Genomic DNA, 25,166 nt, shown 5'->3' with positions numbered 1-25,166 from the left:
CTTGGGGCAACTTTTGTATCAAAAAGGTATGGAGGGTTTCCAAGGATGTGAAGAGACCAGAATTCGTGTTGCAATATGTTTGATGGATGTAGACATGGATATGGTCCCGGAGGCTGCGAGGAGCAGAGCTGGGCGCCGCGAGAGCGCGGGCCGCGAGTGACGCATGCGCCGCGCAAGGCAGCGGGGTGGGAGGCGCGCTTAACACTATTTAAACTGTTCTTGTGAACGGTCATCATGCATTGGTCTGTTCGCAACCCAAAGTTTAGTTAGCCACCGTAATACGACAGCTCGAGTCGTAGACAGACAGGCTTCAGCCCGTGGTCGAGACGCAAGCTCTCGCAGACGTGACTAGCTAGCCGCGCAGTGAACTCCCGTTCAGGCTCCTCCTCCCCAGTGCTGTGTCGTGAGCCATGGCCGTCGCCGCCGCTCAGAAGAACCGCGAGATGTTCGCCATCAAGAAATCCTACAGCATCGAGGTGAGAACCCACCGCCACCGCCACCGCCACCTCGCCACCGGCTCCTTCCCTTGTCTCGGATCGCTCGCACGCGTAGTTTTGGAGCAGGCTTGGATTTTTACCCCTCCGATAGTGGATCTCAGTGTCTAAAAGTTTTGCATTAAGTTAAAGTTTCAAAGTTTTCGAATCCCATTTAAAAATTTACTCAGTTAAATGATTTGCAAAATCCGATTAGACTGTAAGATAATTAAATCGCTTGCATGAAAATTAACAATGTTCCATTTTCACATCATAAAGTAAGTTTAAACTAGTTACCGGAATTCCGCTCTAAAACTTATAGCATTTAATTTTTGGTTCGCATGCATTCATTCAGTTGTTCCTATCAAGTAGGTTAGCACTACACAATGATCTGTTTCACCGCAAATTAGACGTGCGTGAACTTGGATACGTCTTACTATATCCGTAAACAAACATCGTAGTACAAACTAAGTCACTTGGTTTTCTTAACTTCTTTACATTATCATGCTGCTAAAGTTTATGTTAAGTTTGATTTGAAAATCGCCACTTTGCGAGAATAAATCGGTTACGTTTTTTATTCGTTAAATGACTCAAATTCGGAATGTAAACAAATAGTTTTTCACGTTACAAACTCTAAATAAGAATGAAGCTCGAATAAAACTAGCATAAAAACCATTATGCAACTCACTTTTTCTGTTTCTCACAAAGCGGGCAACGTAGTAGAGACGCCTGGGGTCCCCATTATAATCTTATGTACGATCAGACCTTCGCGAATTCACGTAATCATCTTCAGTCATTATTGCCTTACCTACTTGTTACATGTCAAATCAGTCATCGGCCTTGCACACGTAACAATGGATGCGAATTACCTACAAACAATCAAACTACAGATCGACCTACCCTAACGTTGCAGAACAATTAGCTTGCTGCGTACCTGACAGAGTACTTTTCCATTTCAAAATTTTTATTGAACACATAAAACATCCACATACGCGCGACATTAAAGGGAGAACGAAGAAATCGTGTGAAAGCGAAGACGCTATAATAATACTATTTTCACTGGAACGCCGTCTTACAATTAAAAACTTAAAATAACGTGTAATGTCATTTTAATTCGAGAAGGCTCGTAAGATCTCCGGCGTCCACTTTCCCACGGTGCAGCGTGATGTAACCGCGACGTAACAATTTTTCCCCGTAAATAAATAAGCCATTGTATTAGTCGAAATTTCCATCGAAACTAGGTGAAGCAGAGGTTAGGTGTATGTCCATTAAGCCGGTCTGTTTACTGAGAAAACATTACAAGGTGTCGGTAAAATTGATATTCCGTTTGCAATTACAATCCTAATTACCCGCGGGAGTAATCGCCATTGTCAATATTCAAGACGTTCAACAGTAGTTACCTCATCTTGTAGAATTACAGACTATAATCTCCATAATAGCCACTTTGTAAATAATTTTAGCTTCTGCGAAGTATTCTTGCGAATTATATTAAGACTAACTCTTTTTGTTTAAATGATTATATTCCTTTGTACGTTTTAATACTATACTCGTTTTTTAAAAAATAAGCTAGTTTCCATCTACTTCAACCAGTTCAATATCAAGTTCCCCAGAACAAAAACTACTACAAGTACTTTTTGTTCGATAAAATTGACCAGAAAAATTATTGTTATGTTCAAAAAGACAAAGGGATCTAAACTAATTAACATTTAGTTTGTATACCATTGCGTTGCGATATGTTTTTGTTTATTGATACGTAATTCATGTGCTTTGCGAAAAACCAGGTATGTAGCTGACGTGTTCTAATTAACGGACATTTTATAATTGGTGGCTGAATGGCTTTATTTCCTTGAAACATTGAGGTTGGACGCCCATCGGCTGTAAACAGTAACGATGATTAAAACCTGTTGACGAAGCTATTAGCCCGCGTATTTACCTTAAAACAATCGAAAAACCCCGTTACGAATACACCTATCACTTTTTCTAATTATATTTATATGCGCGAACCGAATGCGACGTCTCAAGTGACAGATTCGAGGGTTGCCCTTGACCAAACAAGGTTGTTCGTCGCGGTCAAATTAACATAAAAACTTGTAAGATGTTAGCTGGACGCGATCGTGCGTATCCGCAGCATTATGTTCCTCGCGGTGATCATACTAATTGCGCATTGAACACTACATTATACTTTGTCTAATTCTTTCTGATTCCCTGACATTGAAATTTTTAAGTAATCCATTTAATTTGGCGTGTAGCGCTGTTGTGTTTATCAAAATATTATTTACCACTGTTTGTCTGTTATTTCAAAAAAGAAATAATCACTCATGCCAGTCCACGTTACAAGTATTGCATAGCTTTTAAACACAAAATATACATATATTTCGTACAAAAAACATGTTAAAATTTAAATACTAAATGCACATCAGGAAAACCCGCGCAAAAACCCATATATTATGTATAATGTAACATCGTGTCATCAAGAGTCATTAAGAATTCATATTCCAAACACCTTTCTCGTTTAAATTTTTGTACAAACAAGTTTATCTTTTTTATTTTTTTAAATAGGCATAATTAAGTAGAACTGATAATCCTCCTCTACGATGAACTTAAAACTGATCCAACAAATTGAATTTGAATAGTTCATATATAATGGAACATACAAGTACAGTTAACCGAATTGATGCGAAATCACAAAACTCGTAAAAGGATTATATGCACTCGATGCATCTAGTGTTAGGACCGCGCCACACTCTACACTCTTAGCATCATCAAACAGCGACTTTTAGTTGCTTATCGAAAATTCGATTTGCCGAATGTTAATCTCCCTCTTGTTGAAGCTGCACATTAGATTATTAGTTTTATATCGTGTTAAAAGCTGGAGACGTCACTTCAACAGTGATTTATTATTTGTAAGATTCTACGTTTGTACACCATAATTTCAATAACTAAAACGGACGCAACACTAGAAGAAAGAGAGCTTGCAAAGAGTTGTTACTATCTCTTTCTAAATTGTTAGCATGTTTTTGGCAAGGATTGCATTCTTCAATCTTCTTTTTCCTATTACAATTTACTTCGATGACAAGAAAACTTGGGCTCGGTAGTTTCAATAATTCTAACTAGCTGAGTTTGTTGTCCGCTTCTTTCTAGAACACGGCGCATTTGGAAGTAGGAACCCTCGTAGCTTTAGTTTCAAGTTTACGTAGTTAATTATTAGCACCATTACTAATTTTCAAAACAAAGACTTTGATGTGACATCGTACCATAACGCAGTTATACCAGAAAAATACAAAATTGCTAGTCGCTGATGCTAAAAGTATTAAGTATGAGAATGCCCTTAGTGAGGGTGGCAATGGCAGGTCAGATACTCGGCTTAATGAACCGACGGATTGGAGAGGTGAAGTGGCCACTAGGGGACCAAGGCTATACAACCGGACTTCAGCGTTGTCCGCTCCAGTTAGTCGAACCTTTAGCTCGCGAGCTTGTCTGGCGTTTCCGCAATCAACAATACCGAGACATTTTATAGTTTTTAAATCGCGGAACTGTATTTCATGTTTTATTTATAAACTAGTCGAATAGACCCGGTATTGCACGGGTGATTTTTTTGCACTAGCAGTTGCCCGCGTCTTCGTTCGTTTTCAATTATCACCATATTGCGGGAAGTACCCCGTAGATAGGTTTTCTTGACAGACAGACGGACAACAAAGTGATCCTATAAGGGTTCCTTTGAGGTCACCTCAAAAGGAAAAAATGATGGTAGGAAGGGTTCTGTAGAACCCTGAAAACTGGAATAAAATCCGTTCAGTGCGTTGTGAGAGGCGGTGCGGGATTACTTGCTTTACTAAGTCCTATGTAAGTTGACAGATTGCCGTCAATCTGTCAACTTACATAGGACTTAGTAATAACTAACTTTCCGATATGATACTCGAACTCTATGATCTTTATTGAAATAGATTTGTGGCTCATTTGAAACAGTAGTTTTAGTTAACTAGTTTGGTCATTCATTAACATTCAACTGAACGAATAACAATTATACTAATAAAAAAAATTGCCTCAACCAAGAACTACCTCGACACTACCTTTGTTGACGACCCCTCTGGTGCAGTGGTGAGCGCTGTGGTCTCATAAGGTCCCGGGAGGTCCCGGATTCGATACCAGGCAAGGACAATTTAGGAATTTATGATTTGGCCGTGGCTAGTTATCGCCCTACTGGCAAAGCCGTGCACCCAGCTATTAAGCGTTCCGGTACGACGCCATGTAGAAACCGATAAATTATCACTTCCAAATTATTCCGTTTTGATCTTAGACTGCAACATACTTACCACCAGGTAAGATTACAGTCAAGGGGAAAATTGTAATAAAATGAAAACCGCAGAAACAAAGCGTTTTAGGTTTCCAGTTGAACAGCAAAAACCGTATTTAAATAAATTTTAATTTTGAGTTAATAAACTTATTAAAGCGTAGCAATGTTCATTAAACATCCGTTTCGAATGCAAACGGAACACTAATTATTATGATTTATAAACAATAATTAATTAAAGCTAACCCTGAGCAGATCATTCAGATCGCGATTCTCAGAGACAATAAATTACAAAAGAATTAACGACAGTGATTGCAACCTAGATTTAGGAAGGACACTGGATAACTATACAACGAATACGTACTACAGATCTAACTTTGATCTTAACAGTGACTTTGGTTAAATAGAAATTGACATTAATCTAAATAGAAGTAAATTTTCAAAGCGGTATTATTATAGTATTAAAGTAGTTTAATATAGACAAGTTTCATAGGCTGTCCTATGTCTTTAATGACATTATAGGGATGCAAAGGTTACGTCGCAGCAAAATGGCATTAGCCAGGAGTTGGCCTTATCCCTTAGGGAAAGGCTAATTCACGGGAGATGTTAAAACGATAACTCAATTAGACCTCACGTAACAAATGTAGTGATATCACAGAATCCCTGAGGGATATGGCTAACTCCCGGTTTATGCCATTTCACTGCGACAGATACGCAGCGATGTTGTGTGAACACATCAGTAGAATGGTTTTGATTTATTAGGTTTTAGTGCTAAGATGAAGAAAAAGAGATTCCCTTTATAATGTAGACAAGAAATAATGCTAAATTTTTGGAAATTCTTATAGGGACGAAGCTGAAGGCAATCGCTAGTCTTAATATATGAAAGGAACAGGTGACTGGTCATCAAGACACAGTTCAAATTACTGGACGGATGGGACTGAAATTTGGCATGCAGACATCCGCTAAGAAAATATTTTTGAAAATCCAACCCTTGAAGGGGGTAAAATAGGAGTTTGAAGTATATGTAGTCCACGCGGACGAAATTGCGGGTATCAGCTAGTCAATTATTATTAAAGTAATAATGATATTTGTGAATAATAGAATAAAACGATTGTATTTAGTTATATAAACTTGTTCTGAAGTATGTGAACAAGTAAGAAAGTTTCTATTCGAGCAAGCTGTAGGTACCGCTGATTTGCATTCTCTTCATGGTTTTGGCGTAAACAATCTGATTCAGTGAATAGAGCCAGTTCCTGTACCTACCAGATCTGCTTTAAGCTTGAGGCTGCTTTCAAATTGAAGGTAGCTAATTCTTAGATTTTAGATTGTCCTTTTAAATAGATACCCGTTTAGTTTATATGTAAGTATATATATGTAATCATTTTTTTTGTAAACTCACCAAACATGTTTCTATTTTATGAGGAACTAGCTGATTCCCCCGACTTTGCCCACGTGGTTTTTAAAAACCCCGTGGGAACTGTTTGATTTCCGGGAAAAAAAGTTGCCTATGTCAATGTCCGGGATGTAAGCTACCCCTCTGTTCCAAATATTTCATATAAATTGGTTAAACGGATGGACCTTTAAGAATCCCGTGGGAACTCTTTGATTTTCAGGATATATTATTAATAATTAGGCTATATCCTTCCCCGGGATTTAAACCAACTCTGTACGAAATTTCACAAAAAGCGGTTAAACTGTTGGGCTGTGAAAAGCTAGCAGACTGTCAGACAGACAGACACGCTTTCGCATTTATAATATTAAGTATGGAGGATTAAAATGAAAGACTCAAGAGTATTGAAATACCTAATAAATTTATTGCACTTGTAGTTTTTGAATACAAAAGTTTCCAAAACTCGCAAAATTTTGTACATGGGCCGTTAAATCCGTGTCTAAGTTTAGTGAGGGCGGTTGGTGCACTTTGGTACAAAGTCACTACATCCGTCCGTCGAGTGCCGTCTTGCACCGTTTCAGGGGCTGTGTAACAAAAGGTGTGATTAGTGAGTAATCCTTGACACACATTTGCGGCCGCTCTAGTGGAACTAGCTAGGTCTCCACGCCCGCCTAGTCGCAGTCGCACGCCGGTATCAGCTTTGCACCTTTATTAGGGTGCTGCCACATCCATTCAGTTAAAGCCGGTGATAGCTAAACTAGTCTATGTCACTTATAGATCTTGCAAACCAAGCAAAAAATTACGTCGATCCGTTGCGGCGTGATTGAAGAACAAACTACAAACCAATAAACCAACAAACAAACAAAACCGACAGACAAACAACTTTAAGCTCAATAGGAGTAGTGATTTTTTTAATTCATGCTGGACACAATGCGAAGTTTGTAGATATTAAATGCTACCACTATACAAATTTCATGATTCTAGGTCAACGGGAAGTACCCTATAGGTTTTCTTGACAGACACGACAGACGGACAGATGGACAGACGGACAGATGGACAGACAACAAAGTGATCCTATAACGGTTCCGTTTTTCCTTTTGAGGTACGAAACCCCAAAAACTGTCGGCTAAGTAGGTATGTATATGTTGCCTCACAAACATTTGTAACCATGACCTTAAGATTTAACAATCTTTGAGTATCACTACTACGTCATCACGTTGAACGTGACGTCATTGGGAATTATCTGCAATTTGGCAATTTACATTAAGTATCGATTAACCAAGTTAATCACCCGGCGTCTATTTAATGAGTATAATATAAACATGTAATATGACGTAGGTTTTGCCGATGACAGGTTGATCTTGACCGCGATCAAAATCACCTAATCTATAGACATGATTATTGTATCTCACGTAGCCCATTGAGCCGTAGTTGTAGTAGTGCAGTATACAGACTAGCGTATTTTATTAACTCGCTTTCTTGTCGGTCTGTTTGTTTGTCGGACCGAATAACTTTGCAATGGTTTTCAAACTAACTTTCCAATGAGCTAGAGACTTGAATTTTTAAACATAGATTAGAACTGGATAGCAGAGCAACATGTCTGTTTGTTAGTTTTACGTGTCAGTTAGTTGCATGTACCTTAACTTAGGTACTATTGATGTTTGAGACCGGTGTAAGAGCAATCATTTCACATCTTAGACAATTGCTGACTGTGCGTGAGAGAAATAGATAAAAACTTAGATAAAGTATGACCACGATCATACATTAAAGAAGAAGCCTTTCATTACACCAAGTTATTTTCATCACCATCATCATCAAATCAAGATATCCATAGCTGACATAGGTGTTTTAGGGACTTCCAAACGCCAATGCCTTTCGGCTTTCTGCAACTCGTTTGATGTCGTCAAACCACCTAGTTAGTGAGTGAATGGTGGAGATTGTTCTAAGCAATAAGGCTGCCTTTGCGTACAATTGTTATTAGTTTTTAGTTTCTTTGTTTTGTCTTGGTTATTTCATATTTTGTGTACCATAAAGTTTTCTATCTGTCTAGTTGGAGTAGTGATAGGTCTTCCAATGCTGCGCTATTCGGTCGCTCTCCTTGCACATTGGTACCCCAAGGTCTATCGGTTTTTCGATCTATGAGTATGTGCCCTGCCCAATACCACTTCATCTTTGCAACCCGTTTTGCTATATCGTTGCTCTGGTTCTCCTACGGATCTTCTCATTTCTGATTTGATCCCGTTGAGCATATAGAAAACAATTATTGGTTTGATGCAATACTGATTTTATTAGTCCATACTAGAATATATTGTCTTATGTAATTGCCCTTAAGGTATGTGGCCTAGCCTCCAAAGAGACAATTATACTAGGTAGGTAGGTACTCCTACAACGTAACATCCCAAACCTCTACGAGGAAAATCTCGTAGTAATTCTGATACACCGAGGCCGATGCAAAATTACCGACACGACCACAAATGAGTTAGAGAAAAAAATTGAGATGAGATTGCGTTATACTGTATTTCCTCTAAACATCCTTCGGAACGTGTTTGTAGCAATTAAAAAAGACACGTGAATCTGTGAATAAATTTGAACCTACCGTAACCTTTATGACTTGTACAATAAAAGGCTTCTTCCTAAATTATAATCGTCGTTACGTGGTTTTGGAACAAGAAACAATTCGTAAGTTTACAGATGAGCGGAAAAACTTGGTAGGTACTTCCAGAGGCTTGGGTTCTTCGATGACATCGTACTGCTACTTTTTATTCCTTGAAGAGTATCTATTGCACGTTTTCTAGTTTCCGTTTGGCAAAAATAAGATTAGCTATAAGCTAACTTATTGATCTATAAGCTTAGGTATTTTTTATATTCTTTAGGTTTATTTTATCTTATTGTTGTACGACTTTTGTTATCGGTGCACGCTGTAACTGCCCGTAAATTGAGTTACACGAGAGCTGTGAAATTTAAGGAATAACTTTTATAATTTGATTGTGTAATTCTGTGGGTGGTCCTTGTAATAAATAAATAAACAAATGAATAAAAATGACCACACTGACCAGAATCTATTTCTATTGTGGTAGTTATTTATCTGCTAGAGGTTAGATCTAATCAAGTTTCTCCATAAAATTTTACACTAATTACTAAATTATTTTATTCATTATATGTACTGAATGAGTATTAAAACTTTAGACTATAGGTCTCTTTCCATTGTCTGCTAAGCTAAAAATGGATATTTATAAGACATCGTAGGTATTTATTTAAATAAAAATAAATTAAATTAAATTACTAAATATATATTTTTATTCTTATTACAAAAAGCCTTTTTTAAATTGAGATTGATTTTCAATGTCCGCATGAGGATACATCGTCACGACCCAAACTTAACTGGTCGTGAAGTGTTGATCAATATTGATCACTGATTGCTTTTTCGATAGGTAGTTGACCTTTCACCTACACGGTTTAACAATTAACGGCTGTCAAGAGACCGACAAGCTTCCAACAGGTCGCACTTTACTACCCCTCATCCGAGTATAATTGCTCGTCACCCCCGGGGGACGATAGTACCTACTGTGGGTAAGATGTATGATGTGTGAGGACTTTTTGGCGTTCCGTACCTCAAAAGGAAATAAGGAACCATTATATGATCACTTCGTTGCCTGCCTGTCTGTCTGTCTGTCCGTTTGTCTGTCAAGAAAACCTATAGGGTACTTCTCGTTGACCCAGAATCATGAAATTTGGCAGGTAGGTAGGTCTTATAGGGTTATAGTACAAGTAAAGGATAAATCCGAAAACAATGAATTTTTCACATCACACGTAAAAAATTAAAATGCGTTCATTAAAAAAATTAATTTACTAAATCACATAGATGGCGCTGTTGTCTTCAACTTGCAGTGCTGCACATAAAAATGTTAAAATATCTTGTACGATGATACGGAACCCTTCATGTGCAAGACCAACTCGCACTTGACCGGTTTTTTATATGCAAGCAAGTTAACCTTTGACTAAAATCTCACTAACAGACCAACATTGAAAAAGGGGTAGATATCTACTGGTACTTTTGTATTCTAAACCACATTCCAAACTCCTTGAATCATATTGATAGTTACAAATTCTTACTGGTTTAATTAGGTTGTAAATGTACCTAATTTAAATCAAAATTAGTTTGTGCCCACGACTTCAGCCGCGTAGACTATAGAAAATTTAAAGCTCTATTTGACCCTATTAGGGACTTCAAAGGCATTTTCAAAAATCCTTTATTAGTCGATGTCTACGTCACAAAAGCTTTCCGAATTTCAGCCCGATCCGTCCAGTCGTTTGAACTGTGCGAGATCAGTCAGTCAGCTTTTCCTTTTATATATTTAGATTTTTGATTTTAAGATTTAACAAAAATATATGGTCTCAGCATGGGGTCTCAAAACTTTTTACGTACAGAGCAAAAGCTGCGCTGGAACGCTTTTGAAGGGATACCGATACTAGATATATTTTTCCCCGGCGTTATATTTTTTAGCTTCAAAACCAGTATGTAAAGTTCATTAATTAACTGTGAAACTGAGATAGAAATAGGACAATTTGACCTAACTTTGGTTCTTTCAAAGATACAAAAAGTCTTGCATCACCATTCCTCCTAGGTTAGGAATACTCTTCCGCGATCTGTGTTTAGTATTAATTATACAATCCGGATACATTTAAAACAAGAGTGAACATGCATCTTCTAGGTACACGCGTCTGATTTTAGATCACATAATCACTTTCCATCAGGTGTGATTGTGGTCATGTGTATACCTAAAGAGAATAATTTAAAAAAACCTTTGATTTCACACATTTCAAGTAAATACAAAATAAATAGATACCAAAATAGGGTCATCATTTTTTAGAGCAAAAATAATAACATTCGAAGTACATAATATTATTTCATATTAATTAATAATATGGTGCAATTCATAATATGCCGTAAGTAGTTCATATAATTAATTCATATGGCGTAATTTTAAAGCTTTAAAAAAATATTATCAAATTGTATAACTTCATGTAATCGATTTTAAAATTCAACTTAATATGATCACCAAAATTTTATGTTAAGTACCTTTAATATGATTCGATATAAAAATATATGAAGCAATAACTTTTGAGAGTCGAATAAGCATAATGTAGGTAAACTTCGTAAACACGACTACCTATCAACTAAAGTTTAATATCGTTGAGTAATCCATGTCAGTAATCCAACTGGTCACAAGTGTAAATTAAAAATTTATCCCCCGACGATCCAAAGTATCTGAGTTTTCCAAAACATCATTTTCAAATAAATAATTATGTATTTAGGCAACGTCCATCTTGACAGCTTGACATTAGTCTATTGACATAATATTATGAACCTAACGGTTATCTAACCTTCTTTTCTACAAGAAAACTAGAAAAGACCTGATAACTCTTAAACGGCTGAACCAATTTTTTTAGATTATAGCTAAGAACACTCTCGATCAAGCCACCTTTCAAACAAAAAAACTAAATTAAAATCGGTTCATTCGTTTAGGCGCTACGATGCCACAGACAGATACACAGATACACAAATACACAGATACACAGATACACAGATACACAGACACACAGATACACAGATACACACGTCAAACTTATAACACCCCTCTTTTTGGGTCGGGGGTTAAAAAATAATTCCATCGACCTAATAAATACAATTTAATTAAAACATATAACTTTGGCAATCAACCTTTTATTTTTGCTGATTTTTTTTTTTCATATCTTTGAATTAAGATTTATTATAATTATTATGATATTATTAGGTACCTATTATCTCAGATCTAATTACTATTATTATGGACAGTTTTCCTCAAGGAATATTACTATTATCGCAGATGTAAATATACTTTTACTGGTAACTTATTGAATTGTTTCTATTATTTTTATTTAATGTTTTGATTATTAATATCTACAAAGCCATTTATCAGGTACCTACTAGGTTGTCTAAATAAGAAATAAATTATGTTCGCAATTCAAAAATGTTCCAAAAAGCATAGTGTGAGCCTAGCTACTATAGGCACACTAAAGGTACTCAAACGTAAACTAAGTGTCTGCAGTTGTCACTTAGCAATAATTAACTTTCTCAACTCAACTACAATTTTCATCGCTCAAGAACAAGTCGGGAAATGCTTTTAACACTCAGTTCTCGCAGTTCAAAAGTTCACTCGACATTATAATTGGTTCCATCAAGACTCAGTGGTCCAGAAACTCTAGCCTTTGTACGCCTCGCTCCGAGATCCGGCGGCTGGGGGGTAATGGGGCACTTTACACCCGACCACGCGCAGGAAATAAGCTTAGGAACTTCGTAAAAGCAATTTCTGCTCCCACATGAAATATAACGCCTTACGACCGACCGCTATATTCATAAGGATTTAGAAGATCAACGCCTTTTTTATAGAATTGTCTCCTTTGTTATAAGAAACAGACAACGCCTACACTTCAGCTACCTTTAACAGGGCTCTCTCCGTCACTCGCTTCTGCTCGCTTCATACAATCGTAGTTCCAATTTCATTTGAATATTAAGCAACCAAAGTCCATGAAATTTTGCAGACATATTCTAAAAACTAATATCTGTGTCTATGGTGTTTTAGATTTTTCTAAAAATATGTAGTTTTAAAATTACAGGGGCTCAAAGATTTGTATGTAAATTTTTAAGACCGCGTAACTTTGAAACCGAATATTTTAAGAGAAATCTGGAAAACCACAGACATAGATATTAGTTTCTAGAATATGTCTGCAAAATTTCATGGACTTTGGTTGCTTAATATTCAAATGAAATTGGAACTGCGTTTGTATGGAGCGAGTGACGGAGAGAGCCCTCTTAAGCTTTCAAGGATCACTAAAATTATTATCATTTATACGAGGCATTGATCTACAGTTAGTGCCATAGATTCTTGCGTTGTCTTTGCTGCTTGATAAATGTGCAATCACTCCTTTGATTTCACAGAAGTCTTTTACGATTTCGATTCCACGATCAGCTATTAGTCCTATTGGAGTTTTGAACAAATTGTTGAAGTCCTCATATTATCTCCCACGAGTTACACGCATCGAGGCTCATAATTTTTTTAAACATCTGCACCTCGGTTCTAACCTTAACTTGCCGGGTTGTTACCGACTTAGTATTTGACTTAATAATTAACTTCCTTATTTTGTTTAATTTTACTAACTACTTAAACTGAGAAGGTTAAAAAGAAACTTTTGGTTGCAATTTTTTATATTCTTACAAAGTTTGTAATTTTAATATCACATGAATCTTAAATTCGATCTATAGTAATTTCTGTCGTCTCTGCCCACCTTTTTTACATCAAAAAATGTTTCAAACTAAAGTGTCTAAATTAAAAATATTGACCAATACCTATTTATATTCAACCTCCTAACTTTGGAAAGTAGTTTTAATTATTTACCGATATTTCGAATCGTAGGTAGAACCCGAAAGTTAATCTTCTCAGAAAAAACTGCTACAAAAAATACTACGCATGTTTTATTCGTTCAAATTATAAGATTTATCATCAAATAACACTTCGTTTGGATTTAGATTTTATTTATAATTAACTTTTTAAGTAATTAACTACTGATCGTCTTGTCCGTGTTATTCTGACACGATACCAGTGGAATTCCATGGAATTTTCCCACTCAGAGAACTTCGTAACATTTAGGGAGAATTCACACGTGCCACAACCACACCACATCGCATGCGACAAAAAGTGGTCAAGCAACGGTTAAGTGTGAATAGTGTCGCTACAACTTCTTGCAATTGCGTCGTAGCAACTACAAAATGTCGATGTGGTTGCGTTGTCACTTGCAGTTGCACTAGCCACTGCGCGGAATCGCTGGTGGTTGGATTGTGGTATCACCCACAGTTGAATTTAGCGACAAAATATGGTCCGTGTAAATGAAACTATTTATTTTAATACAAATGAGTTGTGGTTGCGGTGCGTCTGAATTCTCCCTTATCCCTGGATATCTTATGCTTTTGAATTTACGCTTATAATGGATTGTCTATTGTTACAGAACGGCTACCCATCCCGCCGTCGCTCGCTCGTAGACGACGCCCGCTTCGAGACGTTAGTTGTGAAGCAGACCAAACAAAGCGTGCTGGAAGAGGCTCGGGCTCGTGCCAATGGTATGTGCCCATGTCATTTACTTCACCATCATTATCAACCGATAGACGACCACCGCTGGACAGAGGTCTCTTGCAAGGACTCCCACACGTCTTGCGCCGCCGCCATTCAGCGGCTCCCTGTGACTCGTTTGTCATTTACTACATCTATATAATCTGTTTTCCGTAACTGACTTAAAAGGTAAACAAACATTTTCAATCAAACACGTGAGGCACATTATACAGGGCCCGTAGGACGTTGTTGCCGCGAACTGTAATGAAATTATATACGTGGGCAAAACCTCACTGACCAGTCGATCAAGCGAAGAAAATGGAGGTTTGTTTATTTTTTAAGACAGCTTAGGAAAACTAAAATAAGTAAGTAGTATTATTTAAAAAATCTTTATTTAAAGTCTCACAAACAATCAAGTCTCAATTACTTTGTTGTCTCAACTTGAATTGCACCAGAGTTAGCGTAGTCTGATTAAAACGGGAATTGATTTATTGGTAAGTATATAAAAATGGTTACCCACTTGCCATTTAAATATTACATCAATTCGTATGGTTCTTTTTGATTTTGAGTGACGTTAAAAGTTTCCACTTTATTTCATTTTTGTTTTTGTTATTTTTTGTTTTTTGAGTTTTATTTTTTGTTCTTAAATAGACTCTGGCTTGGAATCTGATTTTAACCAAGACACCGCTCCAATTGGTGACGACAAACCTGAAAACAATGACACCCAACAGGACGAGAACGACAATGGAAATGGTAAACATTCACTTGAAAGTTTAGTTTTTGCTTTTAAGTTTTCTGATTTTTTTACGCTTGAATTTCGTTAGAATTTTCGTTTTTGTTTATTTTTATTTTATTTTTTCTTTCAATTTTCACAACAGATGCAGAAGCTACAGATGGTTCCAACTCAGATGAAGGTTTGTATGTCTTTATTTTAATTATTTAATAACAATTAAAAACGTATCCGAGATCGAATACAATAAACTATGGCAACTTAAGTAGTTTCTAATTAGTCGCGTAACTTTAGTGGACAGAGCAACTTCTGGCAATCACAAAAGGCAAATTTGTTATATTTTAGCGCCAGACTTTAAACAACCAGTTAAGTGCGAATCTTACTCGCACACGAAGGCTTTCGTAATTTCATACCATTGCACAAGATTATGTACTTTTTTTTTAATTTACATTGCGGCCATTTACAATTTTTTATTATTTGTTGCGGCAATTATAGATACACTGAAATTTTCAATTCTCTACCTATTATGTTCATGAGATACAGCTCGCTAACTGACGGATAAACAGCGGAGGCTTGGAGATAGGGTCCCGTTGACACCCTTCGAGTATAGAACCCTCAAAATAGCTATTCTTCTTATTCACACTATGCGTAAATTGCCCGTATCTAATTAATGATTTCTTCCACAGATTACACTCTTACTGAAGAGGAGGTAATTCTGCAAAACGCCGCGAGCGAGAGCCCGGAAGCCGAACAGGCGATCCAGAAGGCCGCTCTGCTTCTCCGCATGCGCGATGGCATGGGCTCTCTCGCTCGCATACTCAAAACCATCGACAACTACAAAGGTTGCGTGGAGCACCTCGAAACGCGCCCTTCCCAAGCGTCCGGCATCCAGTTCGACGCTCTGGTGAAAGTGAGCATGACTCGCAGCAACCTGCTCCAGCTGATCCGATCGCTCCGCCAGTCGACCGCCTTCGCCGGCGTCAACCTGCTCTCCGACAACATCTCCAGCAAGACGCCGTGGTTCCCGCGCCACGCCTCCGACCTCGACAACTGCAACCACCTCATGACCAAGTTCGAGCCCGAGCTCGACATGAACCACCCCGGGTTCGCCGACAAGCAGTACCGCGAGCGCAGGAAGGAGATCGCGGAGATCGCGTTCGCGTACAAGTACGGCGACTCCATCCCGTCCATCACGTACACCGAGGTGGAGAACTCCACGTGGCAGCGAGTGTTCAACACCGTGCTGGAGCTGATGCCCAAGCACGCGTGCAAGGAGTACAAGGCGGCGTTCGGCAAGCTGCAGGAGGCCGACATCTTCGTGCCGCACCGCATCCCACAACTGGACGACGTCAGCAACTTCCTGCGCAAGCACACCGGCTTCACGCTGCGCCCGGCGGCCGGCCTGCTCACCGCGCGCGACTTCCTCGCCTCGCTCGCCTTCCGCGTCTTCCAGTCCACGCAGTACGTGCGCCACAACAACTCTCCCTTCCACACGCCTGAACCGTAAGTCTTTGTTCATTCTCTTATTTTAAGGATTATCGGACTTCTTTGTCTATCTGTCTTGTCTGTTGATACGCGTCAAGATAATAAAAACCTATAGGATACTTCCCGTTGACCTAGAATCATAAAACTTGGCAGGTAGCACAAGTAAAGGGAAAAATCCGGAAACCATGAATTGTGGTAACATCACAAAAAAGTGCTTTTTCTCGTACGATAGTTACTATCGTACTGTACGGAACCCTTTGTGTGGGAATCCGACTCGCACTCGACCGGTTTTTTTTTCGTTTGTCTTAGAACAGTATATTTAGTCTTCGAGAGCTATGTGGGTAGGTACTAGTTGGCCCTACTTTGGGCAGTATTATAATGAGCTTGAAATATTAACATAAGTAAACATACAGCCATAAATAAAAATAAAAATATCGTTTTGATCACTGTTTAAATATTTATACTAAATAATTTGTCTCGTACATATTCCGCGTACCTGTAATTAATATAATAAAGGTAATTAGTGTGGAGGATTATGTAAAGTTAAGTGTTTTTATATCATTATCTTGACTGCCGTTTCCTTGTTATTATTGTGAATTTAGAACGCTTCATAATAAAGTGATCATTCTCTGTTCAGGAATTAAACTGCAGCTGGTTTTAAATGTAGCTGTCGTGCGTTCACGAGCAATGACCTTAACGAATAATGCTTAAGTATTTCGAATCTTGATTACTTACAATACCTATTTAATTGTCGAGTTAACTGTAAATATATTCAAGTATGACACGAAAACGCTTATTTGTAGAGCCATCGTAACTTTGTTAAATTAAACTGCCTCGATGAGCTTATTCTGCGTATAACAAGATTTGAGTCACTTTTCTGGTCACAACATTATTGGGGCTTACTGTAAAGAAATTCTAGTAGCAGTTTAAAGTTGAGACATCAGCAGTTGCACTCCGTCCTGAACCTTATCTCTTTCCGATCGTGTCGGATTTCATCTCATAGGACTTTGCTCAGAATAGACACCGTTAAAACGAAACAGCGTTAGACCGCTGGCATAAATCTGAAACTTAAGTCTAAGCAAACTCAAAATGCTCTCTATAGATTTCAACCGAAGATTTTGTTTTTTCAACCCATTTTGACTTTTTCTTAATTTATAGACTGGCCTTGGTTGCAATTAGACTGCTGAGAAGTGATGACGCAACCTTAGATGCAGCGTGCTTACCTAAAAGATGCCTATTCACTTTTGACTTCGCTCAGATTTAAGTTTCAGTTGAAACGAGACAAAATACGTCATAAAAACGCTGTCTCACACAAAAGACGGAAACGTGCAGAAACGAACGTGGAACACGTGCAGAACGTGGGAACTGTTGAAACCAAGCCAGAGGCAGAAGATAACGCTGTCTTGTTATGACATTGTCTTAATTAGCTTACGCTATAGATCTCAACATGAAAGTGAATTAAAGAGATATAGGCAGTGTTAGTATGTAGTTGATAGTTAGTATTCGTGGAGATCGGCCACCGTGGCGGTTATTCACGAGAGTAATCTAGTTAAGACGCGATGGACACAAGCGGGGTAACATGATAGGGTCGTAAAATCGTTAGCTCGCTTATGATTTAGTTTCGCTCGACTGTGACAAGGTTTTCAGCGAAATGCTAATGTACTTACTGTACTTGAATTAATCGTTCTCTTGTAGTTAATTTTTGTTTTTATTGAATATGTTACAATAAAACCTAGCCTTGAATGCATGGAATGGTGCCAAGAATACAGGCTGCATTTCCGCGCTGGACATGACTTGTTCAGTTAGGACCCAAATCAGACTAGGGCTCGTGCTTGCTTCACTCGGTATTTTTTTTAAATTATGGCTAAAAAGAGGTAAACGTTCGAGAAAAAAGTAGATGTATGGAAATATCAGTGAGGTTTGAGAGGTGAGGTAAAATGAGGAGGGATTAACCGGCGTTGTGGTTTCAGTGACTGCATCCACGAGCTCCTGGGACACATCCCCCTGCTGGCTGATCCCAACTTCGCACAGTTCTCCCAAGAGATCGGGCTCGCTTCGCTCGGCGCTTCAGACTCAGAAATCGAAAAACTGTCTACTGTAAGTTTCTATAACTCTATACTCAATTTTTCCTGTAACCCAAAGGTTGCCCGTAAGAGGTTGCTACAACAATAAGACCGCCTTTGCACCATCTAGTATAGGTTCTTCTAATGTTTTCTGTATACATATTATATGTTTGTGTGTGCAATAAAGTTAATAATACATGGCGCAATAGATATCTGTGAGCATTTTTTATACTATTTAATCATCCTTAAGGCTGCCTTTTCATTGAAGCGGAAACGTGTACAGGAAACCAATTGTAATTGATGGAAAGCTCAGTAGCTCAATGCTTCAAGGAGCGGCTCTAACTCCAAAGGTCGGCGGTTCATACTTCACCTATTGCACTATTGCCGTACCTACTCTTCACACCAGCTTTACGCTTAGTGGGAGGGGAAAGCGGAATACTTTTTTTCAATCAATCGAAGCACGGGCATCTGCTTTCAACTCCACGTGTCTCTGTTAAAATGATAGCCTTAAAAACTATTCCGTCGACCGGTGGGGAATACAATATGAAGAATGTTTCATCTGTCCAGGTATACTGGTTCACGGTTGAATTCGGCCTGTGCAAGGAAAACCAACAACTGAAAGCTTACGGTGCCGCCCTCCTGTCCTCCATCGGAGAACTGCTGCACGCCCTCAGCGACAAGCCCGAGCTGAGACCCTTCGAACCAGCGTCCACATCCTTGCAACCCTACCAAGATCAGGAGTACCAACCCATCTACTACGTGGCTGAAAGCTTCGACGATGCCAAAGACAAATTCAGGTAACTATTCTTCATACTCTCACTCTCTTATTACGTCACATTCCTCATTGTTGAAATTCGTGAGTTGTATTGTCTTTCCCATTAATCGTCTTATTGAAATAACAATATGAATCGAATTGTTTCTTAGCAGTACAAAACTTTTAGTGTTAAAAGTTAAAAATCAAAGTCAAAATCATTTATTCAAAGTACTTAAAACTAAAGCTACAAGGGTTCCAAACGCGCCCAAGTCTGAGAAGAGCCCACAACAAACTCAGCCGGGTATTCATAATGACTAATCTTAATAATGACTAGCAGATGTTCAAGACAGCTTAATGATATGCTCAAAATCAAAATTTATCTATTTATCTCATAGAGAATAACTAGTGTCTCTCCCGACAATAGTTTACAATTACACCATCTCGCCACCAAATATACAAATTTTAAAGTCCTATTTTATCCCCTTAGGGGTTGAACTGTCAAAAATCCTTTCTTAGCGGATGTCAATCATAGCCATCTGCATGCCCAGCCCGATCCGTCCAGTAGATCAGCGAGTGTGGCAGTCACTTTTTTTTTGTATAATATTAAGATGAAACAATAATTGGGTTTTCCTGGTGAACAGACGCTGGGTGTCCACCATGTCGCGGCCGTTCGAGGTGCGCTTCAACCCGCACACGGAGCGCGTGGAGGTGCTGGACTCGGTGGAGAAGCTGGACACGCTCATCTGGCAGCTCAACACGGAGATGCTGCACCTCACCAACGCCGTCAACAAGCTGCGGGGCTCGCGCTTCGAGTGAGCCGCCCGCGCGTGGCCGGCAGAGCGTCGTCTTGTATAGCTAGTGATACCGTAGGTGTAAGACTGTTGTCGTGTGGAGCGTGTGTGCGTGTGCGGAAACCATCGGATGGTACTTCGTTGAATTCCTTTTGTACCTTATTATTTATTGTGCCGAGCTCATTGCCCGGGCCTCGGAAGGCGCGCGGGGCTCCCGATTGCCCATTTACGGAGGCCGCGCGCGTTCGCGGGACCTCACTATTGTATTAGTATTAATTTATAATTTAATGAGAACACAAACTAAAAATGGAGCACCAAAAAGTAAAAAAAATCAAACAGAAAATATATGTGTTTGAGTGGACGCTGTTGTTTTATTCTTATATACCTTTTACCTACATACTAGCTATGGCACTCGGCCACGCGTCGATGACCTGATATTAATTTTTTGTTAAAAAATTCCATTCCCGTTAAAATTTCTGCATAAAAAATATTTTTATTTAGAAATGCAGTATTGCGTGAAATTTTCAACAAATTTTCACATTTTACGAGCACAAACATACAGAAGCTCAATTATTGTTGTGTTGAAAAAATGGTTTTTCATAGCATGATTATCATCTTGAGATCAATATTAAGTTCCTTGCCACCTTTTCTCAGTGGAACTACTTTCCAATCCGTTAGTACTTACATAAAGTCTTCAGTCTTGACATATTATTATTATGCAAGCCATAGGTTGGTTTAAAACTTATTATTATTTCATTGAAGTAATTATAAAATTAAAACAAGTGTGCCGTTTCCTTATAGGTACTTAACAAAAATACCTGAGAGTTAAATGCGAGTCTTGTTTTTATTAGGTTTTTTTTTTTTAAATATTAATGCAACTACAATTGCACAGTGAACAAGAACAAGAATCATTACTGATCTTGACGGTTTTTGTAGGGCTGTCGTCAGATTTTAGACAGCTCAAAGCAAAATAAATGGTAATACATACTTCCTGACTACATCGTAGACCGTAGATCATCCGGGTTTACGTCCAAGTCAAAGTCATTGATTTATGTACTACTAGCTGATGCCCGCAACTTCGTTCGCGTGGAAGTAGGTTTTTTAAAATTCCCGTGGGAACTCTTTGATTTTCCGGGATAAAAAGTAGCCTATGTGCTAATCCAGGGTATAATCTATCTCCATTCTAAATTTCAGCCCAATCCGTCCAGTAGTTTTTGCGTGTACAAACATACACACACACAACTTTCTCCTTTATAATATTAGTGTGATAAGTGTGATTGTATTGTATACTACTGTAGACTTTCCGATTATCAAACAATGATGTGGTGGTAATTTAGCCGTGGTAGTCCTTATTAATACTTATCAGACAATCGTGTGTACATGAAAAAATATTTCATGGCTTGTTTCAGCCACCTTGAAATAACTTCAGTGTTCGTCTTAAAAAGCTAAAAGATAATGTAATTTACGTGCCTCAAAGTGCCTTATACATTTCTGTAAAAGTTAATATTCTTTGTTTGTTATTATTACCATTGGCACAATAATATTTTGCTATCAGTTGCTAGCGCATAGTTCACAAAGCAATGTGGTTAAAAATTACAACTACTTAAAAAAAATTAAAATAGGTAGGTACCTACTTAGGTGAAGAATAAAATTAAGACTAGCCTTTTTCCTCGGCGTTACACCTCACAACTCGCTGAGCTACGTCGATTACTCTGGTTCTCCTACGGAACTCCTCATTTCTGATTTAATCACCTAGAGAAACTCCAAGCATATCTATCTCTCTCCATCGCCCACTGAGTGACTCTCAGCTTTCTTATGACGCCCATAGTTAGCAATCATGGTGGCTAAGTGTTAACTATGGGTTTTAGGGATCAGTAATTTTAATTGATTCTGTGATTTGTATGAGATGCGTACTTACAAATAAATACACAAAAAATGTATAACATATAATATGTTACATATACCAGCAGAGGTTAAAACTGTGATATAACAGGACATTCACAACGATTACGACATAGTAATTGTGTAAGACCGCAGCAAAGGCTTGTCTGCTACGAGTAAGGTCGCACGGCATTGAAAACGCTCAAACCTTCAAAAGGCATTATTATTCCACAAGAATGATTCTATTCTTATTTAGAGGCGATTTAAAATGAAACGTAATATTGTAGAAGGTAGAAGCAATCACGGCACGGAGGCTCGGACCTGTAATACGATTTGACACCCCTCTGGGGAGATAGATCTCTTTCGATCTTATTGTATTAAAAATGTAAAACAATATAGTATCTATACCTTATCTTTTACGGATAGTATCATTTTCCTTTTAGGTTATTGCGATGTCTACCACGGAAATGAAATAGATCAAGCCTCAATAGCTCAACGGTTATAGGAGCGGACTGAAATCCGAAAGGTCGGCGGTTCAAACCCCACCCGTTGCACTATATTCGTATCCACTCCTAGCACAAGCTTTACGCTTAGATGGAGGGGAAAGGGGAATGTTAGTCATGATTCACATGGCTAATATTCTTATTAAAAAAATGAAATATATCATACACCCGAAATATTGTTAGTAGAAATTGTTACGGTTACTCGCGTATTTACGATGTATTTTATACTTATAATGGAAATCACTCACCGTACCTAGTTCAAACTCAAAATATTGTTATTCATAATTATGTACTGATCTCTAAAAGAGCGAGGTCCAACTCGCACTTGACCGGTTTTATTTTTAAAATAAAATATTTTCTATTTCGACTTTTTGCCCTTAGATGCCGGTCAGTTTTTGTTAGATTGGACTATTGAGTAGTACCTACTACCTAGCTTTATTGTTATTATTGATTCTGTTATACATGTTATATTATTAATTGAATTATTCGCCGAGGTGAGCCGCGCCAATCAATGCATATTTAATTGTCGTGACATTGAATTGTGTTCATTACAAAGTATTTATTCGTGAAACAAATGTAAAGTAAGCCCACGCTGGCAGCCCGCAAGGTACTTCCTTATACAATTAAAAGCAATTAGAACCGTCGAGTGGCAGCAAATAGTTCCTGTAACGAGTGAAAAAATATAACAAAGAGGCTGTGCGAGTCATATTTAATAATGCGTATGTATCACTACGCGTATTATAAATGTGAAAGTGTGTTTGTTTGTGGATTTGTCCTTCAAACACGAACAAACCAGAACTCTTTGACCTGGTTCCTCCTTCACCTTTCCACCATCGTACTGCCAGGCATCGTCAAGGTCTCCATCCGTACGTAGTCGAAATTCCTCGAACACGTGCGAAGCGATTTGCTTCCTCTTTTCTAATCCGAACCGCCAGGATGTGGAACGCCCTTCCGGCATCAGTTTTCCCTTCCACCTATAATATGGGTACCTTCAAGTCAAGAGTGAATAGGCAACTTCTAGGCAAGCGCGCTCGATCTTAGGCTGCATCATCACTTGCTAGCGAGTCTGATTGCAGCCAAGCGCTAGTCTATATAATTTAAAAAAAATGTCGCAACGTCTCAAGATAACGACGCTTTTTTTTGCATGGGTATAGTTAAAAAACCTGGAGAGTGATATAGAATTTTATCCCGGAAATTCAAAGAGTTCCCACGGGATTTTTAAAAACCGAAATCCACGCGAAGTCGCGGCTATTAGCTAGTTGTTAAATAAATATATCCTAGTGGTTAAGACGTTGGCTTGTTAGTCGAAGGTTCAGGGTTCGATCCCGGGTACACTGCTGTAACTTTTCGTATCAATGTGCGTTTCAGCAATAACATCACTTGCTTCAACGATAAACGTAAAAAATATCGTGAATGTCTTCATATATTTTGAAGCAACATATTGCTACATAAAGTTTACAAGTGTAAATTAAAAATTTATAACACCCCCGACAAGTGAAGGTAACAGTAACTTGAAAAGAGCTAATAACTTTCAAACGGCTGAACCGATTTTCTTGGATTATAGCTAAGAACACTCGATCAAGCCACCTTTCAAACAAAAAAAACTAAATTAAAATCGGTTCATTACTTTTGGAGCTACGATGCCACAGACAGTTACACAGATACACACGTCAAACTTATAACACACCTCTTTTTGGGTCGGGGGTTCCAAACAAATAAATGAAATACACCGATCTGAGAGTTTACAGAACTCTAAGATTACTAAATTATTTTTGTGCTGTTGACATAAAGACGTAAACATCAAGCCTCTCCGCTTGGTCTCAAAGCAGACAAGGGTGAGGACGTTATTTGTAGAGAGAAAGTCGCGAGGGCCAGACCCTCATTAGGTATTTTATAAAAGCTGAAAGTTTCTCTGCGTATTGTCCCCAAAACAGGCAGGAACGATCGATGACAATGAAGATTGGATCGTGGTGGCTTTGGGAGATCATAGGTAACGAAGGTGTAAAACATCTGTTGAGCCCTAGAAAATATCCATCGCTAGTATGATCTATAACTCAGTGGTTATATTTAATATTCATTGGTTATGATAGATTATTATAAATATTCAATTAATATACCTAACGCCTTGGATGATTAAGATTTATAAATACATGTTCAATAACCAATAATTATGTAAATCTTTCTACATAATCCACTTGTTTGACAGTTTTTTCATGGTTTTCTTATTTATTCATTATTAGTTGATGCCCGCGACTTTGTCCGCGTGGATTTAGGTTTTTAAAAATCCCGTGGGAACTCTTTGATTTTCCGGGATAAAAAGTTGTCTGTGTCAATTTCTGGGGCGCAAGCTAAGTAGGTAGGTACCTACTTACCTCTGAAGCAAATTTCATATAAATCGGTTATATGGATGGGCCTTTAAGAATTCTTCAAGAAAAGTACATCAGACAGACACACTTTCGCATTTATAATAATATTAGTATGGATTTAGTAAGTATATGTTGCAGTAAATGTGCTATACAGAATATGAGTACCTCCTCGTTTATTGAAGTCGGTTGATAAAATAAATACTTAATTATACGCGTTGCAACTCAATCAAGAGCCAAGACCTTATATGCCAGGTATCTCTCACTGCATCTTATTAGGGCAAGTGTAAATATTCGA

General features: G+C 38.2%; 1 protein-coding gene across 3 annotated transcripts; it reads left to right on the top strand.

The window, feature by feature from the left end:
• Positions 1-232: 232 nt before the first annotated feature.
• On the top strand, positions 233-20,482 carry LOC123880229 (tyrosine 3-monooxygenase). Of its 3 annotated transcripts, XM_045928225.1 has the most exons (8): positions 233-476; positions 14,198-14,309; positions 14,950-15,051; positions 15,177-15,212; positions 15,715-16,531; positions 18,484-18,610; positions 19,144-19,373; positions 19,972-20,482. In XM_045928225.1, the coding sequence occupies exons 1-8, from the start codon at positions 411-413 to the stop codon at positions 20,144-20,146; spliced, it is 1,665 nt and encodes a 554-aa protein (XP_045784181.1). In that variant the 5' UTR covers positions 233-410; the 3' UTR covers positions 20,147-20,482. The 3 variants fall into 3 exon arrangements, with proteins under 3 accessions (XP_045784181.1, XP_045784183.1, XP_045784184.1); XM_045928227.1 differs by lacking the exon at positions 14,950-15,051; XM_045928228.1 differs by lacking the exons at positions 14,950-15,051; positions 15,177-15,212.
• The last annotated feature ends 4,684 nt before the right edge of the window (positions 20,483-25,166 follow it).

Source organism: Maniola jurtina, chromosome Z, assembly GCF_905333055.1.
Source record: "Maniola jurtina chromosome Z, ilManJurt1.1, whole genome shotgun sequence".
NCBI classification, from domain to species: Eukaryota; Metazoa; Arthropoda; class Insecta; order Lepidoptera; family Nymphalidae; genus Maniola; species Maniola jurtina.
Note: the sequence above shows the minus strand (reverse complement) of the source record. Positions and strands in the feature narration are given on the sequence as shown.

Coding starts and splice junctions, on each gene's coding strand:
- LOC123880229 (XM_045928225.1), top strand. CDS start 411: ATGGCCGTCGCCGCCGCTCAGAAGAACCGCGAGATGTTCGCCATCAAG. Junction 15,052..15,176: donor CGAGAACGACAATGGAAATG/GTAAACATTCAC, acceptor TTTTCACAACAG/ATGCAGAAGCTACAGATGGT. Junction 18,611..19,143: donor AAATCGAAAAACTGTCTACT/GTAAGTTTCTAT, acceptor TCATCTGTCCAG/GTATACTGGTTCACGGTTGA.